The 27,097-nt window shown below is 45.7% G+C and overlaps 1 protein-coding gene across 3 annotated transcripts in view; it reads right to left on the bottom strand.

Annotated features, from left to right (window-relative positions):
• The window catches only part of LOC132781571 (trinucleotide repeat-containing gene 18 protein), a 205,856-nt gene that overhangs the window by 109,629 nt on the left and 69,130 nt on the right, over positions 1–27,097 (bottom strand). For all 3 annotated transcript variants that reach the window (XM_067473072.1, XM_067473070.1, XM_067473071.1), the window contains exons 3-4: positions 26,965–27,090; positions 19,462–21,318 (exon numbers count right to left, since the gene is read on the bottom strand). In XM_067473072.1, coding sequence (XP_067329173.1) covers positions 19,462–21,318; positions 26,965–27,090 — 1,983 coding nt within the window. The remainder of the gene's footprint in view (positions 1–19,461; positions 21,319–26,964; positions 27,091–27,097) is intronic.

Genomic DNA, 27,097 nt, shown 5'->3' with positions numbered 1-27,097 from the left:
ATGCTGATGACTGTGCCATCACCGCTCAAGCAGGGAGCTTTGAGATGGTTGAACAGAAGCTCTCCGAAGCTCTAGGTGCTCTAACTGCCTATTACAGGGGAAACCAACTGATCCCTAATCCATCTAAAACACAGACATGTGCCTTTCACCTTAAGAACAGACAAGCATCCCGAGCTCTGAGGATTATCTGGGAAGGAATCCCACTAGAGCATTGCAGCGCACCCAAATACCTGGGAGTCACTCTGGACCGTGCTCTGACCTACAAGAAGCACTGCCTGAACATCAAGCAAAAAGTGGGTGCTAGAAACAACATCATACGAAAGCTGACTGGCACAACCTGGGAATCACAACCAGACACAGTGAAGACGTCTGCCCTTGCGCTATGCTAGTCTGCTGAGTATGCATGCCCAGTGTGGAACACATCTCACCATACTAAAACAGTGGATGTGGCTCTTAATGAGACATGCCGCATTATCATGGGGTGTCTGCACCCTACACCACTGGAGAAATTACACTGTCTAGCCGGTATTGCACCACCTGACATCCGCCGGGAAGTAGCAGCCAACAGTGAAAGGACCAACGCAGAGACATCTCCAGCCCATCCCTTGCTTGGGTATCAGCCAGCACATCAATGACTTAAATCTAGAAATAGTTTTCTAAGATCTACAGAGACACTCGCTGGAACACCTCAGCAAGCGAGAGTTCAAAAGTGGCAGGCTCAAACCCAGAACCTCAATCCATGGCTGATACCAAACGGGCACACAGAAAACTGGGCAATTTGGAAGGTGCTGAACAGACTGCGCTCTGGCACCACGAGATGCAGAGCCAACCTCACGAAATGGGGCTACAAAGTGGAATCCACGACATGCGAGTGTGGAGAAGAGCAAAACTACAGACCACCTGATGCAATGCAACCTGAGCCCTGCCACATGCACAAGGGAGGACCTTCTTGCGGCAACGCCAGAGGCACTCCAAGGGGCCAGATACTGGTCAAAGGACATTTAACCAACTACCAAGCCTGCAAATTCTGTGTTTTATCTGTTTGTTTGTTTTTGCTAAAATGTAATCCAAATGTCTGGTTGCAGATGACACCATAAATAAATACCCATTTATTTTTAATTTTTCCTATTTTATCCTCCTGTGCATTGACCTGAACGAAACATGCTATAAGTGGACCAGATCATAAAGGTGGTCATTCCAATTTTCCAAAGTCCCAAGTACAGAAATGGTTAAGGATAAACATACAAAGAAAATATCTGGTTGGGGTGATGGATGGATCAGTAAGAAAAAATTGTGTAAATGGATAATGTGCAGTCAAAAGAATTGCAGACATATGCATTATATATGTTACACCAATATTCAAGAACATGGTCATGAGACGTTTGTGTGTATATGCACCAGATGAAATCTAGTGCAAATAATATGATGAAAACATTAGATAATTTATATATTGAGAGAGACAGAAGGAAGCATATCAGCAATATACAGGAGAATATACTGATTAGTAAAAGTCAACATAAATTTCTCAAAAACAAGTCATGCCAGACTCATCTTATCTCTTTTTTCAATAGAGTTACAAGCTTGGTAGATGCAGGGAATGCTGTGGATGTAGTATATCTTGATTTCAGTCCCGCCTTTGACAAAGTCCCCCATAACCTTCTTGCGAGCAAACTAGTCAAATGTGGGCCTGGCAATGCTACTATTTATTCCTTTCGAGCATTTACCGTATATACTCAAGTATAAGCCGACCTGAATATAAGCCGAGGTATCTAATTTTATCCCAAAAAACGGGAAAACGTATTGACTCAAGTATAAGCCGAGGGTGGGAAATGCAGCAGGTACTGGTCAATTTCAAAATAAAAATAGATACCAATAAAATTACATTAATTGAGGTATCAGTAGGTCCAATGTTTTTGAATATTTACATAAAACTGTAATTTAAGATAACTATTTAACTCTGATGAAACCATTATTTTCATCTTCTTCAGTGTGAATGTGCTTATGTATCCTTGCAGTAATAATAAAGAGAATAAGATCATAAATGTAATAATTTATTAATAAAAATAAATTATTACATTATTATTGATTAAATAAATATAAATGCAGTAATAAGAGTTATAATAGAGTAAAATAATAAATGTAAATAATAAATATAATAACAATAATAGAGTAAAATTATATATGTATTACAAATAATAATAACAACAACAACAACAACAACAACAACAGAGTAAAATAATAAATAACCTTGACTTGAGTATAAGCTGAGGGGGACTTTTTCAGCCTAAAAAAAAGAGCTGAAAAACTAGGCTTATACTCAAGTATATACAGTATATCCCATCCTTCTCACCTCCGAAGAGGGATTCAAGACTATTAGGTGGGTCTGAAATTGGTTAAGTGATTAAACCCAAAGGGTGCTTCTCCCCAATGGTTCCTCTTCTTCATCCTGAAAAGAAGTGACTATTTGGTGCCATAAAGAGGGTTCGGTCCTGGACCTAGTGCTGTTCAACATCTTTATTAATGGCTTGGACCAAGGTTTAGAGGGCAGGCAGATCAAGTTTGCAGATGGGACCAAATTGGGAAGGAGAGCTAACACTCCAGAGGATGGGATCAGGATTCAAAATGACCTTAATTGGTTTGAGAGATGATTGGCCAAAACTAACAAAAAACATTTCAAACGTAAGATATTCCACTTAGGTAGAAAAAATTATTGGACCTGTTGGAGCTGTTTGCAATTTCTAATGTAGATTTCAAAGTATGTATGTATGTTTAAAATGTAGTAGCTATGTGCCGAGTATATTCCTGTGTGAAAAGAGTTGATTGTACTATGGAGGGAACGGCATTCCTAGAGAGGTAATAAATCAAGTGTATAGAGCAAATGGAAGCAGCATCGTACGTCATACGTCACTCTGGAATGCAGGAGGTGTGGACTAGTACTGATAAGAGGTGTGCTCGCGATGTTACTATCAGATGGAGAGGAAGCAAGTTTTACGATGTGCTTAGTGTTAAGTTTTGTTGTTCATTCGTTCAGTTGTCTCCGACTCTTCGTGACCTCATGGACCAGCCCACACCAGAGCTCCCTGTCGGCCGTCACCACCCCCAGCTCCTTCAAGGTCAGTCCAGTCACTTCAAGGATGCCATCCATCCATCTTGCCCTTGGTCGGCCCCTCTTCCTTTTGCCTTCCACTTTCCCCAGCATAATTGTCTTCTCTAGGCTTTGCTGTCTCCTCATGATGTGGCCAAAGTACTTCAACTTTGTCTCTAGTATCCTTCCCTCCAGTAGCTTCTAATATATATAGCTGTAAAATGAAATGCAAAGAGAGAAAATGGGCGACGTCCGGCTTGACACCAGTCCATGTGAAAAAGATCTTGGAGTCGTCATGGACAACAAGCTGAACATGAGCCAAGAGTGTGATGCAGCAGCTAAAAAAGCCAATGGGATTTTGGGCTGCATCAAAAGGAGTCTAGTGTCACGATCGAGGGAAGTAATGATGCCTCTCCTGCTTTGGTTAGACCTCTTTACCAGGAATCATACTATATCAAATTCTGCAGAAAGCAATTTAAATATATTGACTCTAAGCTAGAAGGTGTCCAGAGGAAGAGGGCGACTAAAAGGTTGAAAGGTCTGGAGACCATGAATAATCCCTCTGAGAAGCATCTTAAAGAAGTGGGGATGTTCAGCCTCCAGAAGAGAAGGTTAAGGAGACATGATGAGAGCCATGAATAAATATAAAAAAGGGTGTCATAAGGAAGAGGGATCAGGCTTCCTTTCCGCTTCCTGGAAACTAGGACTCAATGGAGCCATGGGTTCAAATTACAGGGAAGGAGATTCCACCTGAACATGAGGAAGAACGTCCTGAACGTACAAGCTGTTCAACATTGGAAATCTCTGCCTCGGAGTCTGGTTGAAGCTCCCTTCTTGGAGGCTTTTAAACTAAGGTTGGATGGCCATCTCTTGGGGGTGCTTTGATTGTGCTTTTCCTGCATGGCAGGGGGTTGGACTGGATGGCCCACATGGTCTCTTCCAACTCAAGAATCCTACGCATTGTAGAGTCCCTAAAATTTTGACTTTTCCCATTTTTAACAAGGTTCTGCACTACTAAACTTTGAGAAAGTTGAAGGCCAAGTATAGTCGATTTAGCTAGTTGTAGCACACACAAAAATAGCTGGAGAAAAACATCTGTGGGAATTATTTTTAAATGAGTTGAGAATCTTTGGGAGTCATTGCTCACTTCGGACTTACAGCCTTATTTAGTTTTATGCTATTTCTGGGTACGGTTGGCAAAAAAGAAAATATGCATTTAACCAAGATTTGCTTTATTTGCTTTGATTTCCCTCATCGGAGAGAAAGAGGGAGGGAAGGAAAGAGAAGGAAGAAAAGAGAGACAGCAGAAGAGAAAGAAAGAGATAGAGAGAGAGATGGGAAGGAAGGAAGGAAGGAAGGAGGAAAGATGGGAAGGAAGGAAGGAAGGAAGGAAGGAAGGAGTGAAGGAAGGAGGGAAAGAAGGAGAGAAAGAGGGAGGGATGGAAGGAGAAGGAAGAGAAACAGCAGAAGAGAAAGAAAGAGATAGGGAAGGAAGAAGAGAAGGAAAGATGGGAAGGAAGGAAGGAAAGAGAGAGAGAGTGAAGGAAGGAAGGAAGGAAGGAAGGAAGGAGGGAAAGAAGGAGAGAAAGAGGGAGGGAAGGCAAGAGAAGGACGAAAAGAGAGACAGCAGAAGAGAAAAAAGAGATAGAGAAGGAAGAAGAGAAGGAAAGATGGGAAGAAAGGAAGGAAAGAAAGAGGGAGTGAAGGAAGGAGGGAAAGAAGGAGAGAAAGAGGGAGGGAAGGAAAGAGAAGGAAGAATAGAGAGACAGCAGAAGAGAAAGAAAGAGATAGAGAAGGAAGAAGAGAAGGAAAGATGGGAAGGAAGGAAGGAAGGAAAGAAAGAGGGAGTGAAGGAAAGAGAAGGAAGAATAGAGCGACAGCAGAAAAGAAAGAGATAGAGAAGGAAGAAGAGAAGGAAAGTTGGGAAAGAAGGAAGGAAGGAAGGAGTGAAGGAAGGAAGGAAAGAGGGAGTGAAGGAAGAAGAAGGAAGAATAGAGAGACAGCAGAAAAGAAAGAGATAGAGAAGGAAGAAGAGAAGGAAAGATGGGAAGGAAGGAAGAAAGGAAGGAAGGAAGGAAGGAGTGAAGGAAGGAAGGAAAGAAAGAGGGAGTGAAGGAAGGAGAAGGAAGAATAGAGAGACAGCAGAAAAGAAAGAGATAGAGAAGGAAGAAGAGAAGGAAAGATGGGAAGGAAGGAAGGAAGGAAGGAAGGAAGGAAGGAAGGAAGGAAGGAAAGAAGGAAGGAAAGAAGGAAGGAAAGAAGGAAGGAAAGAGCGAGTGAAGGAAGGAGAAGGAAGAAAAGAGACACAGCAGAAGAGAAAGAAGGAAGATGGGAAGATGGGAAGGAAGGAAGGAAGGAAGGAAGGAAGGAAGGAAGGAAGGAAGGAAGGAAAGAGGGAGTGAAGGAAGGAGAAAGAAGAAAAGAGAGACAGCAGAAGAGAAAGAAGGAAGATGGGAAGATGGGAAGGAAGGAAGGAAGGAAGGAAGGAAGGAGGGAGTGAAGGAAGGAGGGAAAGAAGGAGAGAAAGAGGGAGGGAAGGAAAAAGAAGGAAGAAAAGGGACACAGCAGAAGAGAAAGAAAGAGAGAGAGAGAGAGATAGAGAAGGAAGAAGAGAAGGAAAGATGGGAAGGAAGGAGGGGAGGAAGAAAGGAAGGGAAGAGGTAGGGAAGGAAAGAGAGACAGCAGAAGAGAAAGAAAGAGATAGACATAGAGAAGGAAGAGGAGAAGGAAAGATGGGAATGAAGGAGAGAAGGAAGGAAGAAAGGAAGGAAGGAAGGAAAGAGGGAGTGAAGGAAGGAGAAGGAAGAAAAGAGAGACAGCAGAAAAGAAAGAGGGAAGATGGGAAGGAAGGAAGGAAGGAAGGAAGGAAGGAAAGAGGGAGTGAACGAAGGAGGGAAAGAAGGAGGAAAAGAGGGAAGGTTGGCCACAGCAACGCGTGGCGGGGACAGCTAGTATTAGATAAAATAAATCCCTGAAAAGGGGGGGGGGGATGGATAGAAAAAGGCCTCCATCCATCCATTTGAGGCCCAGAGCATCCCTCAAGATGAAGGCTTCTCACCAGAAACAAAAAGGAATGACCAATTTCGCCCTGGCTTTTCCTTTTCGAAAGGGTGTTTGAAACACTCCATCTCTCCCTCACTTCGTGGGAGCCAGCAAACTGAATCAATAATGCAAAATAATAAACAATGGCTGAGGGGGGAAAATGGAGGCCGTGTTTTCCCCCTGAAAGCCAATGCCGTCGCTTAGCAACCGGACAGAAAGCGGCCTTGTTTCCTTCTTTTGGGCTCCGGCCAAAGCGAAAGGACGAGGCTGTGGGAAAGGAGGAGACGGGGGCAGCCATGGAGGCCCCCGAATGACAACAACAATAGGCCGAAACCCGCCGCGGACGGCATTGAGGGAGCGCCAAGTCTCGATTGCGCCCGAAAATGAAACAACAGGCCGGGCGGAATTCACACGCTGGCTCCAGGCCTAAGACAACACCCCATATTAGGGATGGACAGCCATTAAAATTGGTTCAGAAGTCATTACAAAACTAAGGGATCCTGGCAATTCGTTTCTAAAGAACAAGCCCTATGAGGAGCGGCTTAAGGAGCTGGGCATGTCTAGCCTGAAGAAGAGAAGGCTGAGAGGAGATATGATAGCCCTGTATAAATATGTAAGAGCTGACAAGCTGGAATGTGTCCAGAGGAGGGCGACTAAAATGATCAAGGGTCTGGAGAAAAAGCCCTATGAGGAGCGGCTTAAGGAGCTGGGCATGTCTAGCCTGAAGAAGAGAAGGCTGAGAGGAGATATGATAGCCATGTATAAATATGTAAAAGCTGACAAGCTGGAATGTGTCCAGAGGAGGGCGACTCAAATGATCAAGGGTCTGGAGAACAAGTCCTATGAGGAGCGGCTTAAGGAGCTGGGCATGTCTAGCCTGAAGAAGAGAAGGATGAGAGGAGATATGATAGTCATATCACAATCCAAGAGAGATATTGACAAGCTGGAATGTGTCCAGAGGAGGGCGACTAAAATGACCAAGGGTCTGGAGAACAAGCACTATGAGGAGCGGCTTAAGGAGCTGGGCATGTCTAGCCTGAAGAAGAGAAGGATGAGAGGAGATATGATAGCCCTGTATAAATATGTAAGAGCTGACAACCTGGAATGTGTCCAGAGGAGGGTGACTAAAACCATCAAGGGTCTGGAGAACAAGCCCTATGAGAAGCGGCTTAAGGAGCTGGGCATGTCTAGCCTGAAGAAGAGAAGGCTGAGAGGAGATATGATAGCCATGTATAAATATGTAAGAGCTGACAAGATGGAAAGTGTCCAGAGGAGGGCGACTAAAATGATCAAGAGTCTGGAGAACAAGCCCTATGAGGAGTGGATTAAAGAGCTGGGCATGTCTAGCCTGAAGAAGAGAAGGCTAGAGGAGATATGATAGCCCTGTATAAATATGTGAGAGGAAGCCACAGGGAGGAGGAGGGAGCAAGCTTGTTTTCTGCTTCCCTGGAGACTAGGACCCAATGACTTCAAACTACAAGAGAGGAGATTCCATTAAAATTGGTTCAAAAGTCATTATAAAACTGGAGGAAGTTGGCAATTCGTTTCTAAAGAGTTCCTAAAATATTCTTAGGGAAAAAAGTCTTTACTATTTCGTTACAGTAAATGCATATGATTACTGTAATTGGGGAAACTTCAGGGGCTCCGTTCTCCCTCGTTGTTCCAACTATTGGGGTGAAACTTGCTACAATGGTAGAACACATTGTGTCCCCTGTTACCCCACCACATTCCAGAATTTTTCACTGATTCATGGATTTTTGGCGAATTTTCAAAGTTTTATAAACAACATTTTTAAAAAACCTACAAGAGCCATCTATATAATATAATATAATATAATATAATATAATATTCATATTTGCTACATTGATAAAACTTGCTACAATGGTAGAACACATTGTCCCCTATTAGCCCACCAAATTTCAGAACTTTTCGCTTATCCATGGATTTTTGGTGAATTTTCAAAGTTTTATAAACAAAATTAAAAAAACCTACAAGAGCTATCTATATAATCATAGAATCATAGAATCAAAGAGTTGGAAGAGACCTCCTGGGCCATCCAGTCCAACCCCATTCTGCCAAGAAGCAGGAAAATTCATTCAAAGCACCCCTGACAGATGGCCATCCAGCCTCTGTTTAAAAGCCTCCAAAGAAGGAGCCTCCACCACACTCCGGGGCAGAGAATTCCACTGATGAACAGCTCTCACAGTCAGGAAGTTCTTTCTCATGTTCAGGTGGAATCTCCTCTCTTGTAGTTTCAAGCCATTGTTCCATTGCGTCCTAGTCTCCAGGGAAGCAGAAAGGAAGCTTGCTCCATCCTCCCTATGATATCCCCTCACATATTTACATATGGCTATCATGTTTCCTCTCAGCCTTCTTCAGGCTAAACATGCCCAGCTCTTTAAGCCGCTCCTCATAGGGCTTGTTCTCCAGACCCTGGATCATTTTAGTCGCCCTACCTACTCTGGACACATTCCGGCTTAGAGTCAACATCTCCCTTCAACTGTGGTGCCCAGAATTGGACACAGTGTAATTCCAGGTGTGGTCCAACCAAGGCAGAATAGAGCATGGGGAGCATGACTTCCCTGGATCTAGACACTAGGATCCTCTTGATGCAGGCCAAAATCACATTGGGTTTTTGCCGCTGCATAACATTGTGATAGATAGATAGATAGATAGATAGATAGATAGATAGACAGACAGACAAGCACTGTGATTTCCAACTCTAAATGTTTTATTTATTTGTTTGTTTATTTACTATATTTATATACCATCCCTCTCCGCCTGCAGGCAACTCGAGGAGGTGTACAGTTAGTACCAAGACCATAAAATACAATTTCAGTTCCATAAAAACAATAAGAGAATATAAAACCATAGCAAAGTCAGTTTGAAACGCATATCATTAGGGTCTCCTAGAAGCTCTCCGAAGCTCTAGGTGCTCTTACGGCCTATTACAGGGAAAACCAGCTGATCCCTAATCCATCTAAAACACAGACATGTGCTTTTCACCTTAAGAACAGACAAGCATCCCGAGCTCTGAGGATTATTACCTGGGAAGGAATCCCACTGGAGCATTGCAGCACACCCAAATACCTGGGAGTCACTCTCGACCGTTCTCTGACCTACAAGAAGCACTGCCTGAACATCAAGCAAAAAGTGGGTGCCAGAAACAATATCATACGAAAGCTGACTGGCACAACCTGGGGATCACAACCAGACACAGTGAAGACATCTGCCCTTGCGCTAGGCTACTCTGCTGCTGAGTACGTATGCCCAGTGTGGAACAGATCTCACCACGCTAAAACAGTGGATGTGGCTCTTAATCAAGCCCTATGGGGAGCGGCTTAAGGAGCTGGCCATGTTTAGCCTGAAGAAGAGAAGGCTGAGAGGAGATATGATAGCCATGTATAAATATGTGAGAGGAAGCCACAGGGAGGAGGAGGGAGCAAGCTTGTTTTCTGCTTCCCTGGAGACTAGGACGCGGAACAATGGCTTCAAACTACAAGAGAGGAGATTCCATCTGAACATGAGAAAGAACTTCCTGACTGTGAGAGCCGTTCAGCAGTGGAACTCTCTGCCCCGGAGTGTGGTGGAGGCTCCTCCTTTGGAGGCTTTGAAACAGAGGCTGGATGGCCATCTGTCAGGGGTGATCTGAATGCAATATTCCTGCTTCTTGGCAGAATAGGGTTGGACTATGATTCTATGATTCTACATGCCGCATTATCACGGGGTGTCTGCGCCCTACACCACTGGAGAAGTTACACTATTTAGCCGGAATTGCACCACCTGACATCCGCTGGGGAGTTGCAACCAATAGTGAAAGGACCAACGCAGAGACATCTCCAGCCCATCCCCTGTTCAGATATCAGCCAGCACGCCAATGACTTAAATCAAGAAATAGTTTTCTAAGATCTACAGAGACACTCACTGGAACACCTCAGCAAGCAAGAGTCCAAAAGTGGCAGGCTCAAACTCAGAACCTCAATCAATGGCGGGTGCCAAATGAGAGACTCCCCCCTGGGCACCCAGAGGACTGGGCGACTTGGAAGGCGCTGAACAGACTGAGCTCTGACACCACGAGATGCAGAGCTAACCTCAAGAAAAGGGGCCACAAAGTGGAATCCACGACATGCGAGTGTGGAGAAGAGCAAGCCACTGACCACCTGCTGCAATGCACCCTGAGCCCTGCCACATGCGCAATGGAGGACCTTCTTGCAGAAACACCAGAGGCACCCCAAGTGGCCAGATACTGGTCAAAGGACATTTAATCAACTACCAAGCTTGCAAACTTTGTGTTTTGTCTGTTTGTTTGTTTTGTTCTGTTAGAAATGTAATACAATGGTCTGCTTGCCCCTGACACGATAAAATAAATAAATAAATAAATAAATAAATAAATTGGTATCTATATTTATTTTGTATTACCAGTAGCTGCTGCTGGGGTGAAAATTGCTGGAAGAAACATTAACAACCTCAGATATGCAGATGACACCACTCTGATGGCTGAAAGCGAGGAGGAGCTGAGGAGCCTTCTAATCAAGGTGAAAGAAGAAAGCGCAAAAGCCGAGTTGCAGCTAAACATCAAAACAACCAAGATTATGGCAACAAGAATGATTGACAACTGGGAAATAGAGGGAGAAAATGTGGAGGCCGTGACAGACTTTGTATTTCTAGGCGCAAAAATGAGTGCAGATGCAGACTGTGGCCAGGAAATCAGAAGACGCTTCCTTCTTGGGAGGAGAGCAATGTCCAGTCTCGATAAAATAGTAAAGAGTAGAGACATCAGACTGGCAACCAAGATCCATTGCCTAGTCAAAGCCATGGTCTTCCCTGTCGTCACATCTACGGATGTGAGAGCTGGACCTTCGGGAAGGCTGAGCGAAGGAAGAGAGATGCTTTTGAGCTGTGGTGTTGGAGGAAAGTGCTGAGAGTGCCTTGGACTGCGAGAAGATCCAACCAGTCCATCCTCCAGGAAATAAAGCCCGACTGCTCACTGGAGGGAAGGAGACTAGAGACAAAGCTGAAGTACTTTGGCCACATCATGAGGAGACAGCAAAGCCTGGAGAAGACAATTATGCTGGGGAAAGTGGAAGGAAAAAGGAAGAGGGGCCAACCAAGGGCAAGATGGATGGATGGCATCCTTGAAGTGACTGGACTGACCTTGAAGGAGTCGGGGGTGGTGACGGCCGACAGGGAGCTCTGGCGTGGGCTGGTCCATGAGGTCACGAAGAGTCGGAGACGACTGAACGAATGAACAAAAGCTGCATTTTCCACCCTCGACTTATACTTGAGTCAGTAAGTTTTCCCATTTTTTGGTAGTAAAATTAGGTGCTTCGGTTTATATTCGGGTCGGCTTATACTTGAGTTGTTGTTGTTCATTCGTTCAGTCGTCTCCGACTCTTCGTGACCTCATGGACCAGCCCACGCCAGAGCTCCCTGTCGGCCGTCACCACCCCCAGCTCCCTCAAGGTCAGTCCAGTCACTTCAAGGATGCCATCCATCCATCTTGCCCTTGGTCGGCCCCTCTTCCTTTTGCCTTCCACTTTCCCCAGCATCATTGTCTTCTCTAGGCTTTCCTGTCTCCTCATGATGTGGCCAAAGTACTTCAACTTTGTCTCTAGTATATACTTGAGTATATACGGTAAATTAGGGTCTCCTTGTTAAAACATTGTCCAATCACATTGTCAACCATTCCATTATCCTATGTCTGTTGCACTGTATTTGCAGATGCCTGCTCAAAAAGCCAAGTCTTGATGGATTTTAACTGTGAATGTTTAGTGCTGTTTGTGTTCAAATGGTAAAATTCATCATTTGGAAGTGACTGGATCTCCTGATCCCGTGCATTCCCTTTTAAACCGCCTGTTTCTTTCTCCAAAGGGCATTGCTGCGTTCGCTTGCAATATCAGTCTGCAAAGGAACCTTGTGGCATCTTCGAGAGGAACTGAGACAGCTGTTGCCTCTGACTTCAGTCTGCAAAAGCCGGCGCTACAACTCCTTTCTTTCCTGTTCGCCTCAAAGGTGCGACAAAAATCCCTTTGTACTTTTTTTTTGTAAAACAAGCGTGACACCGCATGGCCGGCCCAATTATTGCAAGGAGCGCTGTTCAGTATGCAAAGGTGCGTCTGAGGAGGTAGACTTCAGTCTGGGAGAGCTTCTGCTGCCAACTCCTCCTCTCTCCCCGCCAGTCTCAAAGGTGCGACAAGATCCCTTTGCATACTGATATTCCAGACTAACAAGGCGACGTCTTTGAATTCCTGCCGCTAAAAAGCTGTTCAGGTGACACTCTGCTCCCGTGCAGCCTTGGCTTCTATTCCGCAGGAAACAAATGCTTGAAGTCGACATTCAATAGGGTGGGAGTCACCTGTGATTATTACTGCATGTCCCATAAAGCTGAAATGTAAAAGGAAGTGCTAGCGTGCGGTTGGGAAGGGAAAGGAGATGTGTATGAGTGTGTGTGCCTTGAAATTGGCTATTGACTGACAGCGACCCGATGAATTTAATGGGGTTTTCTTAGGCAAGGAATACTCAGAGGTGTTTTGCAAATGCCTTCCTCTGAAATAGACCCCACAACACATGGTATTCCTTGGTGGTCTACAAACCAGGCACCATCCAGTAAGTAATGCAAGGTTTAAGCATTAGATTGTGATAATCGAGACTAGGATTCAGTCACAGAAACCTAGCTTGGGCAAGTCACGCTCTCTCAGCCTCAGAGGAAAGCTATGGCAAACCTCCTTTGATCAAATTGTGCCAAGATTACCTTGTTTTAGGGTCACCATAAGCCATAACTGATTTGAGAACAATTAATTTGCTTAAAACAAAGAAAGGAGACGGTTGTGAATAGAGTAAAACACAACCACAGCCTAATGAGTAAGGAATATGTATCACACACACGAGATACACATACCCACACCCTACCCTGCGATGCTGACAAAGCCAGCAGACGATTTGCCTAAATCTTTATCCCGTATTTCATGCAGCTCGATGGCTTCGTCAGTTACGTAATGTTAAATGCATCAAGCCAAATGAAGGGGGGAGAGAGACAGGAGGGAGAGAGATTACAGCAATATGCTGCATGAACATGACATTCCATGTATGGATTATGCAAAATCTGTATACCACGCGGCAAAAAGTCTGTGTCAGTTATTACAACACGAAGTTCACAAAGTTGGTCTTTTCCATCATTTTTTCCCTACCGTCTATGTTCCCGAGAAAGGGCAACAGACTAATGGAGGACATTAAGGGGAGGATACGTTCGGACAGGTAAAGTGGGCCGGAGTCGTTTAGGGCTTTAAAGGTTAACACCAGCACTTTGAATTGTGCTCGGAAGCTAATTGGCAGCCAGTGGAGCTGGTGTAACAGCGGAGTGGTGTGCTCCCTGTACCCAGCACCCGTTAGTAGTCTGGCTCCTAAGCGTTGGACTAGCTGCAGCTTCCGGGCAGTTTTCGGAGGCAACCCCATGTAGAGAGCGTTGCAGTAATCTAAGCATGAAACTTCAAAGAAGGGTTTCCATAAAACAAGGACGAGAACTTGGCGTGATTCTAAACGATGCTTCGTCTGACTACACATCCCAAACTTGAGACTTTTATCCCCTCGTTAGCTAGGTCACTAGCGGTCAGAAATTGGCTTCTCTTTAGTTGAGGCCAGGCCCGTAGCCAGGATTTTGATTCGGGGGGGGGGGGGGACTGAGTTTGATTCAGGGGGGCTGAGTTTGATTTGGGGGGGGCTCAGGATCTACCCTAGCAAACCTTTTGTATCATTACCCCAATACCCCCATACCCTGAAGTCATCCACCAGGCTGGACAATTTCACCATATTTTTGGCCCTTTCAGAGTCAAGAGTGTAAGGGAAAACTACAACAAAAATAAGCAGAGCATCCAAAATATAAACAGGATACTCAAGGTTGAGCATTCAGCTCATTAGCGAGCAAAGCATGAAGTGTAAGTTATTACAACACAAAGTTCACAAAGTTCGTTCTTTTCCATCATTTTTTCCCTACCATCAATGTTCTCAAGAAAAGGCAACGGACTAATGGAGAACATTAAGATCCTGACCTACAGCCAGGAGAAGTCCTACTACAGCCCACATCACCTCTGCCATCTCGGGTTTTAACTAGGCTCCAAAATCCGGATCATAGAATCATAGAATCAAAGAGTTGGAAGAGACCTCCTGGGCCATCCAGTCCAACCCCATTCTGCCAAGAAGCAGGAATATTGCATTCAAAGCACCCCTGACAGATGGCCATCCAGCCTCTGTTTAAAAGCTTCCAAAGAAGGAGCCTCCACCACACTCCGGGGCAGAGAGTTCCACTGCTGAACGGATCTCACAGTCAGGAAGTTCTCCCTCATGTTCAGATGGAATCTCCATTCTTGTAGTTTGATGCTACACTGCTTCCATCTCTCTCACTTCTCTTCCAGAATAAATTTACCTACTGACTCAGGAAGGCCCGTAGCCAGGATTTTGAATAACCCTCTGACTTTAAACACCACACGTTGAATAGGAAAAAAAACAATCCTTTTATTGAAGATAAGTAAAAAGCAGCAAAGTAAAACACAGACATCTAAAACACAGACATGCGCCTTTCACCTTAAGAACAGACAAGCATCCCGAGCTCTGAGGATTACCTGGGAAGGAATCCCACTGGAGCATTGCAGTGCACCCAAATACCTGGGAGTCACTTTGGACCGTGCTCTGACCTACAAGAAGCACTGCCTGAACATCAAACAAAAAGTGGGTGCTAGAAACAACATCATACGAAAGCTGACTGGCACAACCTGGGGATCACAACCAGACACAGTGAAGACATCTGCCCTTGCGCTATGCTATTCTGCTGCTGAGTATGCATGCCCAGTGTGGAACACATCTCACCACACTAAAACAGTAGATGTGGCTCTTAATGAGACATGCCGCATTATCACAGGGTGTCTGCGCCCCACACCACTGGAGAAATTACACTGCTTAGCCGGTATTGCACCATCTGACATCCGCCAGGAAGGAGCAGCCAATAGTGAAAGGACCAAGGCAGAGACATCTCCAGCTTATCCCCTGTTTGGGTATCAGCCAGCACGTCAACGACTTAAATCAAGACATAGTTTTCTTAGATCTACAGAGACACTCGCTGGAACACCCCAGCAAGCGAGAGTCCAAAAGTGGCAGGCCCAAACCCAGCACCTCAATTCATGGGTGATACCAGATGAGAGACTCCCCCCTGGGCACACAGAAGATTGGGCGACTTGGAAGGCGCTGAACAGACTGCGCTCGGGCACCACGAGATGCAGAGCCAACCTTAAGAAATGGGGCTACAGGGTGGAATCCTCGGCATGTGAGTGCGGAGAAGAGCAAACCACTGACCACCTGCTGCAATGCACCCTGAGCCCTGCCACATGCACGATGGAGGACCTTCTTGCGGCAACCCCAGGGGCACTCCAAGTGGCCAGATACTGGTCAAAGGACATTTAACCAAATACCAAATTTGCAAAATCTGTGTGGTTCTTTTTCCTTTTTTTCTTTTTCTTTCTAATCTCTGTGTTTGTTTTTGCTCTGATAGAATTGTAATACAATGGTTGCTGATGACACGATAAATAAATAGCAAAGTAAAAAAGCACTTTAAAGAAACAGGTAAATCCAATTAGGTAAGAAGATAAGCAGGAACAAATTACTCCAAGGTAGAGTTCAGCAACACTCATAAAAGCAAAGTCCACACATCTCCAATACAATCCAGAAAATCAAGAATACATTGATCCAAGGCTTGGGTAGGCAATCATGAAATCCAGGAATCCAGAACCATGAACAAGAAATATCTATTTATTTATTATTATTTATTTCAGAGTTTTATATACCGACCTTCTCACCTCTTTTGAGGGACTCAGACCGGTTTCCAACCATAAAAACACATACAATCAGTAAAAAAACATCATAGTTCATATTACAATAACGCATTAAAACAACAAATGTATCCAAAACTACAGTGGTCAGTCGTCATACTAAAAAACAATTATACATCATCTTCCATCCATGTCTTAGGGTGTTGTCTCACTCATCAAAAGCCTGTCTCCATAACCACGTCTTCACCTGTTTCCTAAAAGTCAGGATAGAAGGGGCGGTTCTGATCTCCAGTGGGAGAGAGTTCCAGAGTCACGGGGCCACCACCGAGAAGGCCCTGTCCCTCGTCCCCACCAGACGCGTTTGTGAGGCCAGTGGGACCGAGAGCAGGGCCTCTCCAGACGATCTTAATAATCTTGATGGTCCATAGGGGAGAATACGTTCGGAGAGGTAAACAAGGCCGGAGTCGTTTAGGGCTTTAAAGGTTAACACCAGCACTTTGAATTGTGCTCGGAAGCTAATTGGCAGCCAATGGAGCTGGTGTAACAGCGGAGTGGTGTGCTCCCTGTACCCAGCACCCGTTAGTAGTCTGGCTGCCAAGCGTTGGACTAGCTGCAGCTTCCGGGCAGTCTTCAGAGGCAACCCCACGTAGAGAGCGTTGCAGTAATCTAAGCATGAAACTTCAAAGAAGGGTTTCCATAAAACAAGGACGAGAACTTGGCGTGATTCTAAATGATGCTTCATCTGACTACACATCCCAAACTTGAGACTTTTATCCCCTCGTTAGCTAGGTCCCTAGCGGTCAGAAATTGGCTTCTCTTTAGTTGAGGCCAGGCCCGTAGCCAGGATTTTGATTCGGGGGAGGGGGGGGGGGGGGACTGAGTTTGATTCAGGGGGGCTGAGTTTGATTGGGGGGGGGCTCAGGATCTACCCTAGCAAACCTTTTGTATCGTTACCCCAATATCCCCATATCCTGAAGTCATCCACCAGACTGGACGATTACACCATGTTTTTGGCCCTTTCAGAGTCAAGAGTGTAAGGGAAAACTACATCAACAATAAGCAGAGCATCCAAAATATAAACAGGATACTCAAGGTTGAGCAACTTTGGCCCTCCAATTGTTTTGGACTTCAACTCACAAACACTTTCCTTTTCCTCCTTAGCCATTGAAGCTGAGTGCTGGGCCCATAACCAATGTTAGGCTCTGTTTCCTGTGCAAGGAATCTTTCTCTACAGCAGGCACGAGCAAACTTTGGCCCTCCCTCCAAGTGTTTTGGATTTCAACTCCCACCATTCCTAACAGCCTCAGGATCTTTCCTTTTCCCCCTCAGCCACTTAAGGAATGTCCATGCCTGGATTTGCCAAGCCCGAAATGCCATAATATTTTTGTTTCCTCCAAATGTTCATTTATGCATCCTAGAAATTGAGGGCTTCAACTAACCGGGCAGCTGGCTGGAAGTCAGCTGCATTAAGATCACTACTGACCAAAAGGTCATGATTTCGAAGCCAGCCCAGTTCGGAGTGAGCTTCTGACAATTTTGGTAGCTTGCTGTTGACCTTTGCAGCCTGAAAGATAGTTGCATCTGTCAAGAAGAGTACGCATCACCAGTGTGGAACACATCTCACCACACTAAAAGAGTGGATGTGGCTCTTAATGAGACGTGCCGCATTATCACGGGGTGTCTGCGCCCTACACCACTGGAGAAATGACACTGTTTAGCCGGTATTGCACCACCTGACATCCGCCGGGAAGGAGCAGCCAATAGTGAAAGGACCAAGGCAGAGACATCTCCAGCCCATCCCTTGCTTGCGTATCAGCCAGCACATCAATGACTTAAATCTAGAAATAGTTTTCTTAGATCTACAGAGACACTCGCTGGAACACCCCAGCAAGCGAGAGTCCAAAAGTGGCAGGCTCAAACCCAGCACCTCAATCAATGGCTGATACCAAATGAGAGACTCCCCCTGGGCACACAGAAGACTGGGCGCCTTGGAAGGCGCTGAACAGACTGCGCTCTGGCACCACGAGATGCAGAGCCAACCTCAAGAAAGGGGGCCACAAAGTTGAATCCACGACATGCGAGTGCGGAGAAGAGCAAACCACTGACCACCTGCTGCAATGCACCCTGAGCCCTGCCACATGCACAATGGAGGACCTTCTTGCAGCAACACCAGAAGCACTCCAAGTGGCCAGATCCTGGTCAAAGGACATTTAGTCAACTACCAAACTTGCAAATTTTGTGTTTTGTCTGTCTGTTTGTTTTGTTCTGTTAGAAATGTAATACAATTGACTGGTTGCCCTGACACGATAAATAAATAAATCTGTCAAGTAGAAAATTTAGGTACCACTTATGTGGGAAGGCTAATTTAACTAATTTACGAGGCCATAAAAATCTCCAGGAAGCATGCAAAGAATGAGGAAGTACTTCATCAGTGTCACAAATGGACAGTGAAGCGACAGCTCCCCTAGTGGCCAGAATACCCTCATGAAAAGCTGGAACAGCCTCTGAGTGTCTGTCTATATATTGTTGGGGTTCAGCCTGGGTGTGAACCTGAACCTGATTCTCTGATTGTACTTCCTGATGCTACTGAAAATGTATTTTTCCCTGATGGTTATGAAAATGTTGATTCTGAGGTCAGTGTAGAAGAAGCTCCTGCAGGCTTGGAAAGTGAAAGTACACATTCTCATGAGAATGTTTCAGAGCCAAGCGGTGATAGCTCTCCAGAACAGCTAACACCTGGGATCCTTAATGAGGATAGAAGAGGACAGATTTGGAAAAACAGGGGCGAATCGCAGAGTCTGCAAATGTCAACCAGATTAAGGGAAAAAGAAACACAGGCTTCAAAGCCTGGAGGCGTGTCACGAAACAGTTTCTTCGGCTTTAAGTGCCTCTCGCCGGGTTGACTCTTTAGATCAGGCATAGTTTAGACTCAGGCATTACCTTGGCAGATTTCCCGTTTCCCGTGGCCTACATCCCAAGAGGCTTCTAGTGCTCCAAGTACGGTTAGTGGATTGCTAACAGGTTCCAGGTTTTTACAGTGTTGCTTTTGGTTTTTGATCTAGTTCATGGATATTGCTGGCTGCTGAATTTTACTGTGGCTTTTTGACTTTGCATTTTCCTCTATTTTGTAACCATTTTTCATCAATAAAAAGGGATTGTTTTTTCCCACAGCCAAGTGTGGTGGATTATTATCTTAGGGTCTCGTTTCCTGCTCTGGGCTGCAACATATATGATGTGTGTCTATGGCATTGAACGTTTGCCATGTATATGTACATTGTAATCTGCCCTGAGTCCCTTGCTGGGTGAGAAAGGTGGGATATAAATACTATAAATAAAATAAAATAAAATAAATAAGGCTCTCCCAGACATACAGCCAGCCAAGATGGAAAAATTATGCTCCAGCATGGAGTGTCAATATCCAACAGCATTCAACCTGCTCAGGTGTCTCTATCAATAGAGACAACCTCAATGCCAACCTCAATAGAGACAACCTCATCAGCCTCAATGCCAAGGACCTACCTTTGACGTTGCTCAGGGAAAGAGAACGGTCCCGGTCCACCAGGCCTTGCCCCATCTTGGTGCCACCATTGTTGTCCTTTTGCCGGGCCACGGCCACGGCGATGCCCACGGGCAGGTGCCTGACCTCCACCTCTCCCTGAGACCCAATGCTCTCACGCCCGAACGATTTGGCACTCTCGGGGCGCTCCGGCTCCTTCTTCAGCTGTTTGCTGGCCTGGTGGGGAAGCAGCTGGGGGGTCTTCGCTGAGCCCTGCTGGTTGGGGTCGAGCTTCATGTTGCCAAGACCCCCGAAGGGGCTCCTCTTGCCGCTACCCTGGCGGGTGGAAGCCTCCTTGGCGAAGCTGCCGCTGTACTTGATGAGGCTTTGCATGGCCGATCCTTCGCTGTGAGAGGCCGGGTGGAGACCCTCGGGGGCACTCCGCGACACCACCGCCGAGGACCGCTGCAAGCTGCCGGGGTCGAGATACACCTTCTTGGCTTCCTCCTCCACCCGGTTGGCGTGGTTGTGCTGGGCGGCTAGGACAGCCATCTGAGTGGTGGCAAAGTTGCCCATTTCGAAAGGTTTCCATTTCTGTTCGGGAGGCTTCAGCTGTTGGCCGTGATCGAGATGTTGCCGGGAGGAGGAGGAGATGGAAGTGGAGGAGGAGTTGGTAGAGGAAGAGGACGAAGATGAAGAAGGAGAGTCCAAAGTGCCATATATCTTCGCCGCTTCTCTGCAGCCGGATCGTTGGAACCGGTCCCGCTCTCCGGAGCGGTGCTCGGTCTCCGAACCCGATTTAAGCAAGTCTTTTGAGGCCAGGAACTCCCTGCTTTCCGGGGAACTGAGCCTCGGCCGGTTGAGGAAACTGTCCGCAGCCCCCTGCTTCTTCAGCACCATGGCGTTCGCCCGGATCACGGAGCCTTTTTCCCGCATCAGCTCCATCCTTTTGGCCTCTAGGTGCGCGGGGAAATCTTGGGGCGAAAGGTTGCAGGAGGCATCGGCCAGGCACCTGTCGGGCACGGCTTGCAAGACCCCCACACGGGCGGCGAGGGGGGCGTCCTTCTCCTTCCCCTTGCAGTTGTCCCGGGCTTGGGAGGCGATCTGGATGGGGCCGTTCCTCTCGTCGTATGCCTCGACGGAAGGCACGAAGGTGGGGGCGATGACTTTGTGTTCCCTTCCGGGATCCTTGCTCAAGGGGAAGATGGTGTACATGTTGGAATGGACCGGGTGGGGAGGGAAGGCGGAGGAAGGGGGCAGCTTCCCCGGCTGGGCCGAGGCCGGGCAGCTGCAGGCGACGTGCAAAGCGGCGACCGAGCCCATCGTCGAGTCGCCCCGTTTCAGCCGGTCGGCGTGTGCGTGAGCGGAAGGCCTCATGTTCTCGTCGTGTCGGTTGGGCTCCTTGGTGCAGCGGTCTTGCTCGGAGCCCGCTGCTTTCCCCAAGGGGTCCCCTCCACCATTGCAGTTGCTGAGCGAAGAGGTCTGCAGCGGGTTCTTGGACTTTGGTTCTCCGCAAAGGGCCGCCCGGTTTGGCATGTGTTCGGCGAGGAACGGCGACATCCGCTCCCCTCCGGGCTTGGCGGCCTTCTCGAGGCCGCCCACTTTCCTGTCGCTGTCGGGTTTAGTGTCCTGCGTGAGGTCGACCACGCTGTGGGGACGGGGCTCCTCGCGCAACTTGCTCTCCTTTTTGGCCCCGGGCAAAGAGAGGTCACTCCGGTACGGCCGCTCCTTGGCTGTCGGGTCTTTTGGGTTCCTATGTAAGTGCCCGAGGTCCTTTTCACGGAGCAGGGTGCTCGAAGTGTGGTTGGCTGCCGCTCTGGAAGGAGGGCCTTGGGGGTGCAAAGAAGACTGCCCTGCGTGGCTGGCCAGGTAAAATCCATCTGCAAAAAACAAGGGAGGGAGGGAGGGAGGGAGGGAGGAGAGAAAGAGATGTTGTATAATATTAAGAAACACCCAAACTGCAGTCAATCAATTTATTACTTGACTGTATATACCCGAGGTTGTTCCTTTGTGCCTTCCCAGAATAAGGAAACCCAAGCAACATGTCCCTAATCGCACTTTACTAATGATCTTGGATTGTCTGCTTGCTTCATCTCTCTCCAAATACCTATCCTAGTTATATGTCTCCTTGTCATGCCCAGCATTTTTTTTCATTTTTAATTATTACAATTGGCCAGCCACAGGTTTTTAATGCGTCATGGTGTTATTGTTACTGTTTATTGCTTTGTTTATGAGTTTATTTATTGTCTGTATTGTTGTTGTTGCTTTTTTATTGATGTATTTGGGCTCGGCCTCTTGTAAGCCACACCGAGTCCCTCGGGAGATGGTAAGGTAGGTAGTAAAGGTAGTCCCCTGACATTAACTCCAGTCATGTCTGACTCTGGGGTGTGGTGCTCATCTCCATTTCTAAGCCGAAGAGCCAGCGTTGTCCGTAGACACCTCCAAGGTCATGTGGCCGGCATGACTGCATGGAGCGCTGTTACCTTCCCGCTGGAGCGGTACCTATTGATCTACTCACATTTGCATGTTTTCAAACTGCTAGGTTGGCAGAAGCTAGGGCTAACAGCGGAAGCTCACGCCGCTCCCCGGAATCGAACCTGCGACCTTTCGATCAACAAGCTCAGTGGTTCAGTGCTTTAACCCACTGCGCCACCGGGGGCTCCCACGGGAGATGGTAGCGGGGTATAAATAAAGGATTATTATTATTATTATTATTATTATTATTATTATTATTAGAAGCCTAGTTTTTCAGCCCCTTTTTTATGCTGAAAAATCTCCCCTCGGCTTATACTCTCAAGGTTATTTATTCTTTCACTCTGTTCTTAGTATTATTTTATTCTATTTATTATTTTATTCCATTATTATTATATTTACATTATTTTGCTCTATCATTCTATTTATTGTATTGTCGAAGGCTTTCATGGCTGGAATCACTAGGTTCTTGTGGGTTTTTTCGGGCTATAGAGCCATGTTTTAGAGGCATTTCTCCTGACGTTTCGCCTGCATCTATGGCAAGCATCCTCAGAGGTTGAGAAGGTCTAATGATGCTGAAGACAGTCCACAAACTTTGCAGAACAAATCAAGTTGAAAGTCTCCATGAGCAATTTGCAACTGGCATGTGCAACTGGCATGATTTGGGGCTTGTTTACATTATATTGCAGTTCTTAAGATCACCAGAAATTGAAATAATGCTTCTTCTTTTCCTTTCCAGTCTTAGGGCAACATCAATTGTGCCCTCAATTTCTATAACAATTTCTGGTGATCTTAAGAACTGCAATATAATGTAAACAAGCCCCAAATCACGCCAGTTGCACATGCCAGTTGCAAATTGCTCATGGAGACTTTCAACTTGATTTGTTCTGCAAAGTTTGTGGACTGTCTTCAGCATCATTAGACCTTCTCAACCTCTGAGGATGCTTGCCATAGATGCAGGCGAAACGTCAGGAGAAATGCCTCTAGAACATGGCTCTATAGCCCGAAAAAACCCCACAAGAACCTATTCTATTTATTATTTTGCTCTATTATTATATTTATGGTATTTTACCCTATTATTGGAGCCCCCGGTGGCACGGTGGGTTAAAGCACTGAGCTGCTGAGCTTGTTGATCGAAAGGTCGCAGGTTCGATTCCGGGGAGCGGCGTGAGCTTCCGCTGTCAGCCCTAGCTTCTGCCAACCTAGCAGTTTGAAAACATGCGAATGTGAGTAGATCAATAGGTACCGCTCCGGCGGAAAGGTATGGCGCTCCATGCAGTCATGCCATTGGCCACATGACCTTGGAGGTGTCTACGGACAACGCTAGCTCTTCGGCTTAGAAATGGAGATGAGCACCACATCCCAGAGCCAGACATGGCTGGACTTAATGTCAGGGGACAACCTACCTACCCTATTATTACTACATTATTTTACTCTATTACTGTTTTTATTGCACTTTCATTATTTTACTCTATTTTTATTATATTTCCATTATTTTGCTCTATTACTCTATTTATTATTTTGCTCTATTATTATTATTCTATTTACAGTATTTTACCCTATTATTATTATTACTTTTATTATTATTATTATTATATTTACAGTATTTTACCCTATTATTACTACATTTATTATTTTACTCTATTATTACTGTTTTTATTGCACTTTCATTATTTTACTCTATTTTTATTATATTTATTATTTTAATAATAAGTACATTTGCATTGAAGGAGGTTAGAATAATGGTTTAATAAGAGTTGGACAGTCTTATCTTAAATTATAGTTTTATGTAAATATTCGGAAACATTTAGCCTATTGATGCCACAATCAATGTAATTTTTAAATTGACCCATAGTGGATGCATTTCCCACCCTTGGCTTACACTCGGGTCAATATGTTTTCCCAGTTTTTTTGTGATAAAATTAGGTGCCTCGGCTTATATTCGGGTCAGCTTATACTCGAGTATATACAGTACTTCTCGGACTAATGGGGGAAGGATTGGTTTTGTCATTTGGGAGTTGTAGCTGCTGGGATTTATAGTTCACCAACAATCAAAGAGCATTCTGAACTGAATGTTTCCTTTCCCAGATCTATTGAGTCCAGCCCGACAGTCAGAGTGTTAAGGCTTAGATGTTGCTGCTCATCTGAAAATTAATTTACAGTTTTGGGGTTAATTGCTTGAGTGACTATTAGAAAATGGATGTCAAATTAATCATTTTTAATTTTCAGAAAAAATCAATTTGCGTTCGTTCAGAAATGACCAACTGGCCCCCAAAACGTAACAGATGACAAGTAACACAAGATGTTAATCTTCACGCGGAACATGAGGGTCACTGGCATTAAAAGGATTGTAATAACTTTCCAAGTGACCTTTAGAAGATACGATAGGTCGAGGGGAGCAGATTCATTTTGCTGAATTGGTTCCAAATCTGGGTATTGCTCCGTCCTCTTGACAACAGCAGAATGATGGCGAAAAACTCCCTTGACTGTTATGTGTTAAGACAGCGTTTCTCAACCTGGGGGTCGGGACCCCGGGGGGGGGGGGGGTCGTGATGGGGTGTTACAGGTCACCAAAGACCATAAGAAAATACAAAACACCTGGAGGACCGAAGTTTGCCCAGGCCTGGTGTAGTTGCACCATGTGTGGTTAACACCATATTTACTCAAATCTCATGCTCACCTTTGCTGGCTAAACCACTTCACCAAAAATGAGGTGAGCATTAGATTCGCATAATATGGTAATCTTAGTAATATGACAAAATTTCATAATATTGAAATTCTGCAGCATAGAAGCACCCCATCATTTTTGCACCAGCATTCTGCAGCATAAATGTATCCCATCTTTTTTGCACCACCATTCTGCCACATAGATACACCCCATCATTTTTGTACCATCGTTCTGCAGCATAGATGCACCACGTCATTTTTGCACCACCATTCCGCGGCATAGATACACCCCGTCATTTTTGCACCATCGTTCTGCAGCATAGATGCACACCATCATTTCTGCACCACCGTTCTGCAGCATAGATGCACCCCATCATTTTTGCAACACCATTCTGCAGCATAGATGCACCCCATCATTTTTGCACCATCATTCTGCAGCATAAATGCACCCCATTATTTCTGCACCACCATTCTGTCACCATTGTGCAGCACAGATGCACCCAATCATTTCTGCACCACCATTCTGCAGCATAGATGCACCCCATCATTTTTGCACCACCATTCTTCAGCACAGATGCACCCCATCATTTTTGTACCACCATTCTGTAGCATAGATGCACCCCATCATTTTTGCACCACCATTCTGCAGCATAAATGTATCCCATCTTTTTTGCACCACCATTCTGCCACATAGATACACCCCATCATTTTTATACCATCGTTCTGCAACATAGATGCACCCCATCATTTTTGCACCACCATTCCGCAGCATAGATGCACCCCAACATTTTTGCACCATCATTCTGCAGCATAGATGCACCCCAACATTTTTGCACCATCATTCCGCAGCACAGATGCCCCCTGTCATTTTTGCACGATCATTCTGCAGCAAAGATGCACCCCAACATTTTTGCACCATCATTCTGCAGCACAGATGCCCCCTGTCATTTTTGCACCATCATTCTGCAGCATAGATGCACCCCAACATTTTTGCACCATCATTCTGCAGCACAGATGCCCCGTCATTTTTGTACCATCATTCTGCAGCATAGATACACCCCATCATTTTTGCACCACCGTTCTGTCACCATTCTGCAGCATAGATGCACCCCATCATTTTTGCACCAGCATTCCATCACTATTCTTCAGCACAGATGCACCCCAACAATTCTTCACCACCATTCTGCAGCTCAGATGCACCCCATCATTTTTGCACCACCATTCTGCCACCATTCTTCAGCACAGATGCACCCCACCATTTCTGCACCAGGATTCTGCAACATAGATGCACCCCATCATTTTTGCACCAGCATTTTGCAGCATAAATGTATCCCATCATTTTTGCACCACCATTCTGCCACATAGATACACCACATCATTTTTGCACCATCGTTCTGCAGCATAGATGCACCACATCATTTTTGCACCACCATTCCGCAGCATAGATACACCCCGTCATTTTTGCACCATCGTTCTGCAGCATAGATGGACACCATCATTTTTGCACCATCATTCTGCAGCATAGATGCACCCCATCATTTCTGCACCATCATTCTGCAGCATAGATGCACCCCATCATTTTTCACCATCATTCTGCAGCATAGATGCACCCCATCATTTTTGCACCATCATTCTGCAGCATAGATGCACCCCATCATTTTTGCACCATCACTCTGCAGCACAGATGCACTCCATCATTTTTGCACCACCATTCTGCAGCATAGATACACCCCATCATTTTTGCACCACCATTCTGCAGCATAGATGCACCCCATCATTTTTGCACCACCGTTCTGCAGCACAGATGCACCCCAACATTTTTGCACCATCATTCTGCAGCACAGATGCACCCCATCATTTTTTCCATTGGTGGCACAATGGGTAAAACCATTGAACTGTTAAATCTGCTACTGACCTAAAGGTCGGCATTGTGAAGCTGCAGGTCAGGGTGAGCTCCTGCTGTTAGCTCTAGCTCCTGCCAACCTAGCAATTCACAAACATGCAAATGTGAAGAGATCAATACGTTCCATTTCGCTGGGAAGGTGTCCATGCAGCCATGCTGGCAACACAACCAGAGATGTCTATTGCCAACAGGCTCCTCGGAAATGGAACAAGAGCACCTCCTCATGGGCAGAGTTGAGCACCGCCTCCAGAAAGCCGGAGATGAAAGGGAAAGCCTTTACCTATGTATCTATGTGTCATTGTTATATCCACTCCATTAAAAGTATTGAATGTTTGCCTATCTGTGTATGTTGTAATCTGCTTTGAGATAGAATATAAATAAAGTGTTATTATCCCTAGGATTCAGATTTGGACCCAGATATCTTAACTTGGATCAGCAGTGACTCTTCGAAGGCCAAGACACGCAGAAGCGGGCATCAACTCACCTTTTGGGGACTCGAAGAGGCTGTGCTGGCCCAGCTGAGCAAGCAAAGGGCTCCCACTGTTATGGGGTTCCAGGTGGCTCAAGGGAATGTACGATGGATACAACCCATTCGGCAGATGGGAGAAACCTGGAGA

This window comes from Anolis sagrei, chromosome X (genome assembly GCF_037176765.1).
Source record: "Anolis sagrei isolate rAnoSag1 chromosome X, rAnoSag1.mat, whole genome shotgun sequence".
Lineage (NCBI taxonomy): Eukaryota > Metazoa > Chordata > Lepidosauria > Squamata > Dactyloidae > Anolis > Anolis sagrei.
Note: the sequence above shows the minus strand (reverse complement) of the source record. Positions and strands in the feature narration are given on the sequence as shown.